Genomic DNA, 14,983 nt, shown 5'->3' on the forward strand with positions numbered 1-14,983 from the left:
TGGCTACTCAGAACAATGACATTGCCATTTGATCAAATAAACATCTTTAGGGCAAGAAGCCAAGACTGACACCAAATCTGTCAAGAAAACATCCCCATGAAATATTCAATCTGCTCATCACTAAGAATCTGTTGACAGAGGTGCTCTGCCTGAATAACCTTCAAATTTCTTATGAGAAAACATATGCTGCCGTCTAGATATGATGGAGGTGATCTTCCATGTCATGTCTGCTGCAGAATTACAAATAGGCTCCTCAGGTGTCAATATGGTGCAAAGGCCTCAAGATTTTACGGTTCTTTCTCTCTGGATTATATTGAATAGTCTCTCTTGGAGACATTTATTTACATTACTTTTGAGATAATATAATTATATAATTTCTCACAGTTTTGTCTTTGAAAAAAAAGCCTTTCTTTGGGAAAGAGAAGACAAGGCTTGCAACAGGCACAGCAGTCCTACAGTACCTGGTAACTTTTGAGTTAGAGAGAAGAGCAGCACATTTAAAGTCCACCTAAGCACTGAATATGTTTTTGACCCACTGGTTTACTGCCCCCCTCTGGTCCCTGTTCAGATTCTTCTTATGTTCCCACTGCCAGAGAAGGCACCTAATAGTCATACACCCTTTGTATCACTTCTCTGTGGCCCATCCTACATCCTGTAGGAGGTCATAGAGTGCTAGATGTTACTACTGGATTGTAAAGTTCTATTTATATCAACATCAATATCTTCCCCTGGAAGAGAACTGGATCATACTTTGATTCAGCATAATTAGACTATAATTGATAAATATTTCAGCATGATCCCGTAGAGCGCCTTAGAAGAACTGGAAAAGAAAGATCAAATTCCTAAAAACAGAGCTGGCAAAGCATTTCTGGTCAACATATTCTTATAGATAAAGAATGTCTCACATAATGACTTTCAACATTCATATTTTGATTTTGTAACTGAACAGACTACAATTTGAATAGACAAACAACATTCTCACTTTAAGATTTTGATATTTTACATCTTACTAAATTATTTATTTGTAATTATTATGGGAAAGAGGATTACCCATTCTTTACTTTCGGTTATTGACCTATATTACATAGTTTGGGAAAGCATTATTTTCATCTTTATTGTGATCATCAGTGATTTTCTCTCTTTTGGAGTGCTAAAATGGGATTGCATTATCTCAGCCTTTAGTTCATGCTAGCCTGATTTGGACTTTGTTGCCATAGTAACTCTTTCTGCAGGAGTTTTATCAGGGGTTAAAGAAAATCCACACAGATCATGCATCTGCAGTTAGTGCCACTACTTTTCCAATTCCAAGTAAGAACCCCTCAGTCTACCTGTTACATATTCCCATAATTTCTTACCTGTGTCAGCAGAAATTGATTTTATCTGCTACAAATTCTCTGTCATAGGCCCTGGAATATGTCCAGAGAAGGGCAATGAAACTGGTGAAGGGTCTGGAGCACTAGTCTTATGAGGGAGCTGGGATTGTTTAGCCTGGAAAAGAGGAGGCTCAGAGGAGATCTCATTGTACTCTAGAACTTCCTGAAGGGGGAAGGGATTTGGCCTCTTCTCCCAGGCAACAAACAGGACCCAAGGAAATGGCTGCAAGCTGTACCAGAGGAGGTTTAGGTTAGACGAAAGGAAGAACTTTTTCTCTGAGACAGTGGTCAGACACTGGAATGGCTGCCCAGGAAGGTGGTGGGGTCACCGTCCCTAGCAGTGTTCAAGAGGCGTCTGGATGAGGAGCTACAAGATATGGTTTACTAGCTTGTGGTAGCAATGGTAATGGGAGGATGGTTGGACTAGATGATCTTGAAGGTTGTTTCCAACCTTGTGAATCTATGATTCTATAATCATTCTATAATCATAATATACTTTTAAAAGTACATAATATACTTTTAAAGCTAGCTTGTTCTCTGTTTTCCAGAAAGCACTGCAAACCACAAGACATCCCTACAGAAATTAAAACATGCACTGCATAGCAGTTTATTCTTGCTAAAATAAATTCATTGCAGGACTTTCAGTATAATGGATGAGATTCCTTGCACAAGTGCAGGTGCAGCCTTAGCCATAGGTGCTTGATAGTCAGCCAAGAAATTCTCTCCATGGCTGCTCAAAATAAGCAGTATTCCTGCCTGGCATTTCCCAACAAAGTTTTCAGATGGGTTGGCAAGTTAGTCTCCTGCTGAAAACTGGTGGACAATTAACCATTCTATCTAAATTCAGTTGCTTTATTTAGCCATACAGAACACAGTCTTGTCTTGTTCATTTTTTGCTTTCCTCTAGTAACTCCAGTTCACTGGGAGTTAGCTGTTTCCAAGAGCAATGAATATGGGCAAGAAGTTTCTTTAGCTCTGCTGGTTCTGACTGCAGATCTGATATTCCATGCTGAACAGGGCATCACTGGAGTTGGTTCCATCAATAAGGAATCCAAACATATAGCAGAAAAAATGCAAATAACAGACTATCACCCTAGGAAAGTAAGCTCACTCAGAGCTTGAAATCTTGAGATTTTGTAAAGACTTTACTCAAGTTCAAGCAATATTGCTTTTGCTAGTGTCTTGTGTAACTTTTTGTTAACATACATTTTTGTGACACTTTTTAAGCATCCAGTTATTCTCATGAAAAGCTATCGTTTGCATTCATATTAAATTCACATAACCCTTAGCTGAAAGCTATCAAAATCCTGGACCTGATCTAGGCACTCACACAAAATTCTTGTGAAGCCATGGAAGCAATCAGATATAAAATCATTTCCGAAGATAAAGCTTTGTTTTGGGGCTAAAACTACCCTAGAGCTATACTCAAATCCTATCTGCTCTTTGTTCTTGGAACAGGCCATATAAAATGTCTGCAGGGTAATATAAATATTGTCTAAATAAGACAGCATGGACATACTACCTAGGAATGTCTAGGTAGTATGTCACTGAAATAAATCATTGCTCTGGATTTTTAGCTATAATCCAAATGCAACATCATCCCACGGACTCTAGCTGAGAGGGTGATAAGGACTCCAATGGAATTATATTAGTAATGAGAGATTCAGGTAGCTAGCAATGCTTAACCATGCCAGCTGGCTCTCAGAACTCATAAAAAGGAATTTTTATGTCCATAGATGTGATTTTAATAACCCACAAAAGAAAGTTCTTATGAAATCTTTTTACACAAATACTGCCTGCACTTGCTCATGTTAACACAGTCTGTAGCAATCAAGTGAAATATAAAATGCATTCTGCAATGTTTCATTTTAAGCATATTAACTCCCATTCTTGTACCCTCCCCTCAGCTTATACATTTAAAGGCTTGGTTTACAAATAGATGATTCAGCCAAGCAGTATTTTTCATGTCCCTAGCAAGAAAGCAAGATAGGAATTTGTAAAAAATTGAAGCTCTTACTTAACTGTTAAACTAATAGTATTATGCTAATGAAGTCCACTTGGGCTTAATTAGAAAAGAGTTTCTAACATTCACCTGGAGTGTCAGGTGGTTAAATGATAAGGAAGCAACTATTATCTAGGCAAGAAGTATATGGCCTAGAACAAGATTTCATGTTCCTGAAATTCCACTTTCAGTGAAAAGTGTACGGTTGTCAGAGAACCCATCACTGCAGTTTTCCATCCACTCCTATTATTTCTGCTTTTGCTGTTACCACAGTGCCTAGGAGCTACCTCAGGGAGCTTCCATAAGAGGCCTGTTTCTGCAAGCTGCTCCCAAAGAGGCTGTTTCCAAATGTTGTGTGCAGGCATACATACCAGTAGCTATTCTTTGGGAAAAAAAAAAAGAAAAAAAGAAAAAAAAAAAAAAAGAAAAAAAAAAGAAGAAGAAAAAAGAAAAAAAAAAAAGAAAAAAGTACTAATAGCCCTATAGTGAAAACTATTCCTTTTAGAAGAGAATTCTCAACTTTGGCTTTTGACCTGAATCCCTTTTCAGGCATATATTTATACTTCTTTATTTCTGATTTTTAAAGTATAACGTTATTTCCTGAAAAATAAGTAATGCTCTTCCATTATTATCTAATTATCATTAAAGTTGATACAAATCCAGGGAGAGGATGGAAATTCAAAGACTGCAATTCTATCTCTAACTTTTTAATTGTATTATAAATGACACAAAAGAGTAAATGAAGGATTGCATATTCACTTTAACAATGAAATTCTTGCCTTTTAAAATGTGTTTCTGATTCAGTTATTAAAAAATAGCTTCCTTCTTATCTTAGTCTGTTTAAAAAAATAAGGAGCAGGATCTTTATGGAAAGGTTACTGTATGGGGGACTGCTGAATCACGCCTGAACCTCTGATTGATCACCTGAGGCAAGCAGTAAGTCAGCCATGGGAGCACAGGTGAAGGCAATTCTCCTGTGCTGTCGGAAGGGGTGGAGCCTGGTTCCACCTCTCCTAGACCCATTTAAGAGCTGACTGCCAGCAGGAAAGGATCTTTTTTGTAGATCCCCTTTTCTGGAGTTTCATTGCAAGCCCAGGGTACAAGTAAGCATTCTATCTATTCTCTTTTGGTTTAATAACTGCTTAACCTAACTCTCTGGTATAATAATTATAATATCTGTACATTCATTGATTATATAGTTACCTGATCTTTAGTTCAGGATATTGGGAAGAGATTTCAAGTATCTTCTACTGTTCCCTGCTTCTCAAATTTCTCAAATCTTCCAAATCTTCACAGTGCTGAGATGAAATACATCAAAGAGCACATACATCTACCAAACTCTCACGAGCTATGCTATGACAGATCAGAAATTCAAACATTCTGCCAGTACACTTCTGTTCCTCTACTATCACTGTAAGACCTACAGCAGCAAAGCTGCAAGGACTTACTAAAATGATAGAATTTCACTAGTTTATATCTTTAGGTTCTCCAGTGAATTCTTCCCAAATTATAGATAAAAATGAAATTAAAGGGTTCTTTTACTATTAAAATTATAGAAAAATAAGAACTTTAGATCTTTTTATTATTGAAACAAGAAATTGTTTTAACTTTCCTAAAATATCATCAGCAACCTACTTTTTACTAGGAATGAGAATATTCCTGCATTGGTTTCCAGATAATTTTTTTTTTAATTGATCACAGCCCACACAGAAATCTCACAGTGCATTTTGTAAGTAGGATTTTGTAAAGATAAGTGGGATAATTAAGGGAATCAAAATGAGGAGAAATAAGAAAGAAGAAGGAAAACACATATGTGCTTAAGAATGAAAGGACTGTCTTCTAGAGTTTAGGTACTTTTTTCATGCACGTGAAATTTGTGATTTTGACATTCAGATTTCATGCATTTAAACCTATCAAAAAAGTACTTAATTACATAAAGGAGATATCCTCATTTCCTGACAATAGTGTGGTAAACGCAGGAATGGTTGGAACATCCATTATTATGAATTAACCACTTGAGATTTTTTGATTTCTTTGAGATTTTGCACCTTTTCAACCTGTTTGTGGTATTGTATTTAATGTGTTTTATGAAATGCCTGATCACTGACTTTAATAACTTACTGAATTTGATGCATGAGTGGGTACATGAAGCATTTTTCTGCTCCCTGACAAGATTACTGATATTTTTAAATTAAAGAACAGACAACAAACAGAATTGCTTACTGCAAATATTTTGTTCATATGTAGGAAAAACAGATCGACCATCACAGGAATATTTGTGAATATCACATAAGAAAAAACTAGTAACAGTTGAACCAAAATACTTGTGGGGAATCTGAAGATCTGCTGACTTTTTGAGCAATCATCCATATCTCCTTCAAAGTCACAGTGTGCATTTCTCTTTACCAAGGGACTTACTTGGTGTAACATAAAATGATATGATAGGATTTTTCAAAGAAATGGGACAATATCATGTCTGCTGAACAGATTTACAGTTACTCTGATAATTGTAATGATAAGGATTATGTGTCTTATGGTTTGGGATATAAATTGCTTTCTGTGAGGGTGAGGAAGTCATTCCCTTCATTTCCTCTGCAAAATTGACTTTGTCAAGGCATATTATGGGGCTTTTTATTGGATAGCTGAAAAAGGGAGTAAAAATTTGCTGCCTTCTGATACACTATCCTAGACAGCTAAACTAATTAAGTATGACAAATTCAAGTTAATGAAATTACAGTAATATTAAACAATGCTGTTCCATGTGTAATATAGTACTGGCGCTTTCACCAATATTATTGCTAGCAGAGTGATATGTTAGGAGAAAGTATGTCTGGCTCATGCAGACTGCATGAACAATGCAAATCTTCAACACTGCAGGCTAACCATGACACTCAAAAGAAAATCTGATAATTGTTACACCAAGCTAGATTTTATCCCAGTATTTCTGTGAGTCTGTGTCATAGCTGCTTTCCATTGCCCTCATGACAATCCTATTTTTCTTCCATTGCTTGTACAAGTGCAAAAAGCACTAAAAATTACTATGAAGATGTTGGGATTTCCAGGCAGCAAATTATCAGATGATGTTGACTGTAAGATTGGCAGGCATCCAAAACATATAACAGGCTAAAGCATGTCCCATAAAGAATGTAAACAATGTTTGTGCATTTTTGGTAAAGCAGGAAGTTACACAAATCAACTTCTGTAAAACAGTTTTTCTACTCCTTAGAACTAGAGAGTGAAAACTGCATTACTAGGAAAGGAAAGAAGAAGTACTAAGATGAGGGGCTTTTCTTAATGATTACTCTCTTTTTTCCTGAAACAGAAGAGAAAGGATAAGTATTTTTGAAACCTTGAGTCTGTCTGCCAGAAAGTGAAATTATCCATAGATACACATACAAAGATACAAAATTCTCATCTGGAAAATTCATTCCAAATCAATGACTGGATTTCATCTGAAAAGTAAAAACAAAATGGAGAAACTTTCTCTGTGAACAAAGCACTGCCTAGATACTACTTGTAACATCCTTTTACTGAGCTTCAGAGGCACTGCTGAATGGTTGAGCTGAGGTGCTGAGCTTGTACCTGTAGAGCCAAATACAGCTTTGTTCCATTTGCAGAGTAGAACGGGATTACTGTACAGACATAAGAAACTCTAGCATCAATCTTTTAAAAGAAAAACAGCTTATGACTTTCTGAATACAGCCAGATGGCTATCAGGTACAGCAATTGCACTAAAGCCAAAGATGCATATTTAGAAATAGATCATCAGGTTAAAATTATTCATTGATTTCAATAGGCTTTCAACAGATATTCAACATTTTTCTAATGTCATGGAGTTTGTTATACCTGAACAGCATTTGGAAAAGAATATGCTCTGTTGATTTGTTAGATGCTGACTAAATGCAGACACATCAGTTGAACTATCCATTTTACAGAAAGATAATTGCTAGCAGAATCTGGAATCTTGTTTTTAGATATTTTAATATTCCTTGAATATGACAAATAAGATGAGCTGCTATACTTGAGTTGCTATACTATTTTTTTCATTAGACTCTCAATGACCTCTCTTAAAATTAGTTCACTGGTTGATTTGTATTCCATAGGGTGCTCATTACTGTTAGTGCACAAAATCCCATGAACATAAAAAATTACCCTAAAAATGGCAATTTCAAGCTTTCATTATAAGGTCTTTTTCATAGTCACAGTGTGACTGTGGTTGAAGTTAGTCAAGCAGTAAGTAATTAAGAAAATTTACTGTACTATGACTGCATGCATTTCACCATATATTTAAAAAAAAAAAAAAAAAGCCTTGTGAGACCTACATTAGAATTTTCTTAAACACAAGAAGCTTTCTTGTGTTTCTTTTTGCAGTTGGGAGATGCATGGCACATCTACCCATTCTGTACATCACCCAAAAGCCTTACACTGTCAGTCCATTAGCATTTGTGTTGATGCCTTAGAAGTATCAGAATGTTACCGCTAACACTTACAGCTAGTAATTCTGCTTTACAGGAGCCAAATAAAGTTAGTTCAGTGCAGGGCTGTGTAAATTGTTCCTAGAGACTCCAGAGGGTACAATTACAGGAGAACTGCCTTGGTACTGGCTTTATTTTGTAGACCGTTACCTGCCCCTCACTACTCACAGATGTCTGGACTCCTGTAGAGTGCTCCATACAGATACTGCATTCTCTTCATGTACAATAAAGAGAATTAGATAAGGCCACACTTTCATTTCAGTGTTGTGACCAGAAATCAAATAAATCTATGGAATATAATAAATGTTGCATTAACCACTTCTGTAGTCTGTAAAGGCTGCAGACATTCCATAAATATGTTGATTAGTAATTAGCACAAAGCAGATGGGAAATCATGCTGTCTCCCCAGGAAGTTAATGCAAACTAGTTACAGTATTTATACACTGTTGAGACTACCCTGCTAAAAAGTGTTTTAAATAAATAGCAGAACTGGAATTATCTTGACATTTCAGTTAAAAATAGGTAAGACCAAATATTGAATTTGAAATTAGATTCAAGTTTATGCTAAAAAGAGATCAGGACTTCTCTATATCCACAAATGATCATTCTTGTGTTTAAATTCTATTTCCTTCTTACAATGTCTTTTAAAGGCACGTGCTTTAAATCTGTATTTTTATTTGCCGCCTCTTAAAACTACTGAACTTGCTGTTCCTCACTCCACATCCTGAATGCAATTAATGAAAGCTTCATTCTGAAAGTGGCTGGTACTTTCCTACCCAGTATATCTCAGCTTTTCACATACTTATTCAAAAGATTGGGTGATCAGAGCAAAATGAATAGCAGTTAATTCAAAAGGCCAAGGAATTTGGGCTGCTGATGTCATTTTGAGATGATCTTACAAAAATAGATTAGCAACTTCCTTCTTTTTTTTGCCAAGAGGATTCTATCTCCCATATCAATCCTCAGTATAAGCATGCCAGTAATGTACATGGAGAAATATGGCCATATTAATCTAGGCCAGCATTTTGAGGTTGAGCTGTGACCTTTGCTGGGAAAAGAATAAACAGCAAAGATGCTTTTTATGTAGGTATAAATTAAAAAGGTAGTTTTGAAACTGAGTCTGAGACCTATGATTATTTTACTGTCAAGACTGTGAGAAATATCCCAAAATGTGAAAAATTAGAAGAGGGAATTAAGTAATAAGTTTAATTTTTGAAGCATGTGTCTGGATTTATAATGCATTGTTTTTAGAATTAAAGGCTTTCTCAAATGTTATCCTTAACTGGAATAAAACAGTGAGTAAATAGGAAAGTTGGTTTGATATAAGCAGCTTTTTGAAAATTAATTGTGATCCAGAGACTAGAAATCCTTACTACGTCAGTACAAATGTCTTTTGTGTCTTTAAAAGAAATACAGATCTCCATCCTCCAACCAGAATAAACTAGAACACAAGTTTATAAACTGCATGTTATTATACATGATTATTTCTATCTAACAGATTACTTCAAAGAGAATGATCAGAGTGATCCTGAACCCACAGGGGACACCTCCAGATATTATCAATCTATTAAGAAACACTTTGAGGAGAAAAAAAGTGGCTCATCATCATTTGTGTCCTCCATTGAAGATGAGCAAAAACCCCTGTTCTCTGGGGTAGCTGATTACCCATCTGTAACAGAGAAAACTACAGAGCTGGACTTTGAAGAAATGATTCATGCAACAGAAGAAATTCTTACTGACAAAAGAAGTGACTCTTGCAAAGGTAATATAACTGGTACTATTTTTTAAAGTTTGATAGGACATCTTTTTTGGTTTAATTATCAAAAATCATTTTTTTAAAGAACTATGAGTTATTTACATAATTGTACTTCTTTGTTTTCTGAAGAATAAACAAGAACATCTATTTTAGATCAAAAATTAATATTTCAGAAGAGAACTGCTATAGTTTGATACGATGACAGTGGAACCAGATTACAGAACCTCGCAAAGGCTGTTCCAGGTTTTGTTAACAAATAATCTCCTAACTGAACTGCCTTAGAACTGTCATGTAAACAAAATCTTCAAAATTGTCAACCAGTACTTGACTTCACTGAGTGCCCAAGGATGAAAAGTACCTTCAAATCAAGAGAATATGCCAAGGTTGGGTGACAGTACAAAATCCTACTTAAAAAGAGTTAAATATAGGAGTTGTTCAGATAATTAGTTCCATTCTCTGCACTGATGATGTACAACCAAAATTCAGTGAAAGTAGCTGATAATAGCTTGAAAAAATGCTATCTCATTTTGTTGTATATATCAACATAGGGTTTAATCACAATCACATTTAAAATTGCATTGAATATGCTAAAATTTTCATTTTCTCATTGATGTGAAGGGAAAATAATGAGAAGCCATAGATTAATATATTCAGTCTTGCTGAAAGTTTGTTTTTAATTGTTTCAGTTTGAAGGGAAGAATTACATAAAGTTTAATACTGTCTTCCCTAGAGTTTTTTGAGTCATTTTAATCATTTACTCATTGTTCAAGAAACTTCGAATTTTAGGCTATAATTTTAAATTATCCTGATTATTAATCAGGCCAAACAATATATATTTTTTTTCATTTTGAACATATGAATGTATGAAGTCTGGTCTCTTCAAGATAGGATCATATCAGTATGAACACACAAACTTCTTGCATATGTAATACAATCTGTAAGCTTACCTTTCCACTACTGATAGCCAAAAACATGTCCTGGAAGCTATAGCAACATTTTCCAAGGCAACCTACTGCAGATTTTATTTGAGTTAAATTTAGCATGTATAAAGGTTACATATTTTGATTAAGATTACCTTCTTTTTTTCAGTCTGTTAACTAGCACTTCTGATAATGCGTGTGAAAGCTCAAATTCAATATGATCAGCTTTATGCTTTAAACTGCTATTCTACTATTAATTAGAGGTTGTTTATTTATAACTTGGAAGTAAGTACAGTACCAATCCCACAAGAGAAAAGTCAAGAGTCTTGCTTACAGTGTATGAACTTATTTTATAACTTGAGTGCCAATTAATTTCCTTTGTCAGAAATTAAATGTTTATTTTAATAGGCTACAAATACATATTCTGGGGAAATTACAAATGGTTTTTGTCCCAGAATAACGCACAGCATTGGAAACTATGGGATTTTACTGAATGATTTATTAAGTAAAATAGCCAGCAACTTGGTTTTACAGATCACTAAAAAGCAATGAAATAAGACCAATATTTTTAGTTTCTATTCCACTGGATTTACAACATCAGTTATAGCTGCGGCCATAGATGAAAATTTTACCCTCGAATTTTGTCTTAAGATTGCTCCCTTCGCTTTGCTGAGAGCTTTCCAGATTTCTTGGACACGGCATGTGACATGTGCACCTACTAAATCCAAATTGCATGCTTCTCTGACACAGTTTTCTTCTCCTTCTGTTGGCTTAAGTGTACTGGGAACCTGAATATGTATCTGTGTAGCCAAGACAAAATCTCTTTTCCCTTCCTTCTGTTCAGTGCATAAAATCAGTTATAGGTCATATCACATGAAATCCAAATACTCTACAGCTCCAGGAAACTTTCTACCACCTGCTAACCAAACAGCACATAATATAATAAGCAGCTACTTCTGACTAAAAAGAGGAGAAAGTCTTCCTCTGCTCTGAGGCATGTAATGAGAGCTCCCCTTCCTGGCTATGTCTACTTGAAATATAGAGCTGAAAAGCAGATTTCTTTTCTTTTTGTTTGTTTGTTTTGTTTTGTTTCTTTCTGTTTGTTGTTGTTTTCTTCATAGACCAATGCTGCTTAAAGATGTGATTGAAAAGGATTAGCTAATAGCATTTGGACAAGCCTCTCATATGTCACTCACACGCTGTTTTTTCCTCTTTTCTTTGAAATATGGCTCTGCTTGCTATTGTTTGCTTAGAAAAATTTCCCAAGTGTAAAGTGAACATAACCTAAGTAGAGTTATCAGCATGCAGTGCCAAAAGAAGTGTTAGGAGAACCCTGGAAAAAAAACATTCAGGAACTACTGAAGGATTGTGGGATTCACATCCAACAACTCCTATGACCAAGGCTGACACCTGATAATTGGTCAAGGATTTTCTCCAGCTGTACAGTGAAGCAGCTGTCTGAGCACAGTAAGAACATTTAATGTATTCTGTGACTTTACATAGTTAAATAATTACAAATGTTACTCTAATGGGAGATGTACTGAACAGGTGTTAAGTTTCAATAGCCCTTTTTTTTTCCAGAACAGAGGAGAATCTGAGCAGTACAAAGCAATTTTTGATTGCGTTTGACAAAAGATTGATTCAAAATAACAAAGGCTGAGAATCATAGAATCATAGAGTGGCCTGGGTTGAAAAGGACCATAAAGGTCATCTAGTTTCAAACCCTCTGCTGTGTGCAGGGTTGCCAACCACCAGACCAGGCTGCCCAGAGCCACATCCCGCCTGGCCTTGAATGCCCCCAGGGATGGGGCATCCACAACCTCCTTGGGCAACCTGTTCCAGTGTGTCACCACCCTCTGTGTGGAAAAACTTCCTCCTAATATCTAACCTAAACCTCCCTTGTCTCAGTTTAAAACCATTCCCCCTTGTCCTATCACTATCCACCTTCGTAAATAGCCGTTCCCCTTCCTGTTTATATGTTCCCTTCAAGTACTGGAAGGCCACAAAGAGGTCTCTCCAGAGCCTTCTCTTCTCCAAGCTAAACAAACCCAGTTCCCTCAACCTTTCCTCACAGGACAGGTGCTCCAGCCCTAATAAGAATGATGTGTAAATATGTAGAAAAAGCACTGCTCATCATAAACATGTCACCTGTAGGCTCTGCAAAGCTCACAGCAAGATCTTTGTATCAGATAAGGGTGTAATATATATCGCATGATAAATAATTTGTAACTTTTCACCAGTTTGGTGAAAAGGGAAAAACTGCCTGAAAGAAAGACCATAAACTAATGTAAAAATGCATAGAGGTATAAATTAAACAAATTGAAAGAAGATGAAAAAATAGCTCAAACAGCAAAAAGGAAAGGAGTGCACTACCGTTACTTGTGAAGTCAGTTGCAGCTGACTTCTTTGACCAAGAAGTATTAGGGACAAAATGGATGGGATTTGTGCAAGCGGCTACAGGCTGGAGCCTGGAATAGTCACAATCATTTTCTACAAAGGACTGAATATAAATATAAAGGACTGTACAAGGACTAGGTTTTTATTTATGTATTTATAAAATATACAGGTTTACAAGGGGAACTAAAATGAGCAATCTAGCTGAAACTATAGTAAATCCTAATTATGTATTTGAGGATTTTTACCTGGAAGTAAATTTGCTGTCTGTACCATAATCCAAAATGTTACCCATAACTCAAACAGAAACATGTGTATATATATTTACCATGAAGCTTAACTTAGTATTTAAGTGATCTCTGACTGACCTGGTGATGCAAAATATTTCCTTCTGTTACAAGTCATAGAATATTAAACAAAATAAACTGGCACCCTTCACACCATAGTACAGCACCAGTGTCTAAAACACGCTTCACATACCAATATAAGGGTTGGGTTGGAGGCTCATGATGCTGAAACTACATCAGTGCAAATCTTTTTCCCTTTGAAAGTAATAACCAATTTAGCTTTGGTTATTTGGTTTGGTTTGGAGACATTCCAGCACACTGTAATGCATGTCAAATGCTGTAAATGCAATGTAGCAAGTTCTCCTTTTACACCAAAAAGCTAAAAAGTAAATACATTTCAATACAACACTCTAGGGCAAGAAAAGAGGTTTTTAGCTAGACACAAAGACAATCAAGTACATAATTTCATACGCTTAGTTTAGAGCAAATATGTCTAATTGAGAAGCTTGAGAAAACTGTTAAAAAATAAGAAAACTAAAAAAAATAGAAGTCATTACTTGGCAGAACTCTGATGATATTGACTATATAAAGCTACTTTGTATATGTTCAGCTTAAAATATTAGCATGTTGCTATCCTTATGTTAAAATTTTATAATTTTTGGATGTCTCCCCTGTTATTTTTCCTTAAACATTGGTAAGGAATAAATACAGGTCACGCAAATTTCCACCATATCAAGCTGTCTTCTGAGGTTTGGAGAAACACTTGTAAATGGGATGTTTGAGTTGTGCCAATCCTCTTTAACAGCATGTGTGTAAATCTATACTTTTTGTATATTTTGTTTATTTTTCCTTAGATATCACTGATAAAAGAAACTGGGAGGAACAGAACATGAGGGAATACCAAGACTCTCCAAGTCACTCAGCATTACCCCATGTTACATGGGGTATCTGTGATACTGAAAGTGACTACATATATGGAGAAGTAGAGAATCGATTAGATTTACTTCAAGAACAACTCAACAGGTAAAAATAGAGATATTATAAATATATGTATTTGTGAAAGGGTCTACAATTCAATAGATATCAATGATTCTACAGTAGGAATGAACTTGCACAGGAGATCTCCAAAGGTATTTGTATCTTCAGAAGCTACAAAAAAACTGTGTTGCACATATGAATTCATAGCAGCCTGAGTATCACCTAAATACAGCCTTCCAGATTCTTGGGGGAAAAAATAAAAAAATAAAAAAACTATTCTGGGAATGCTGAGTACAAAATTTACAAATAACTGTCAGAGTAATTATATCACTTACTTCTAGGTACCCATGTTAATGACTATAAATTGCCTTGTAGAAGAGCCTTTCTCATTATTTTTGAATGAGAAAATAACATTGTTACCGGTAAACTAAGATTTAAATTGTTATGCATTTTATTAAACCATTTTTTTCTTTAACTCTTTTCATGTTTATAAAGCCTTTCATGATTTCAAGATTTTGATCTTTTCTGGATCTTCTATGAATGCTGTTATAGGCAATATTCTATCTTGCTTATGTCACATGTGTCTTGCTGGACTAAAAAGCAGGATCACTTTTTCCTGTCTTTTTCCATGCCAAGTCAGAGACTTGGCATATTAACCAAATTGTTAAAAGGATATAAAGGGCTGGAAAGCCACTGTACTAGGACTCTGGGCCTAGTGTTATCTGTACTTCTCCTCTTTAAGATCCTGTTCAGGGAGGCTCTGGGCCAAGCACTTAAGGTTCTCTTGTTTGTTTTTGC

The 14,983-nt window shown here is 35.5% G+C and overlaps 1 protein-coding gene across 5 annotated transcripts in view; it reads left to right on the forward strand.

Moving 5' to 3' along the window:
* Positions 1–14,983, forward strand: part of KCNH7 (potassium voltage-gated channel subfamily H member 7) — a 214,194-nt gene that overhangs the window by 194,616 nt on the left and 4,595 nt on the right. For 4 of the 5 annotated variants that reach the window (XM_085228184.1, XM_085228181.1, XM_085228183.1 and 1 more), the window contains 2 exons: positions 9,349–9,612; positions 14,062–14,230. In XM_085228184.1, the coding sequence (XP_085084310.1) occupies positions 9,349–9,612; positions 14,062–14,230 (433 nt within the window). The remainder of the gene's footprint in view (positions 1–9,348; positions 9,613–14,061; positions 14,231–14,983) is intronic. The other variant, XM_085228185.1, reaches the window with a different exon arrangement.

This window comes from Meleagris gallopavo, chromosome 7 (assembly GCF_905368555.1).
Source record: "Meleagris gallopavo chromosome 7, MGAL_WU_HG_1.1, whole genome shotgun sequence".
NCBI classification, from domain to species: domain Eukaryota; kingdom Metazoa; phylum Chordata; class Aves; order Galliformes; family Phasianidae; genus Meleagris; species Meleagris gallopavo.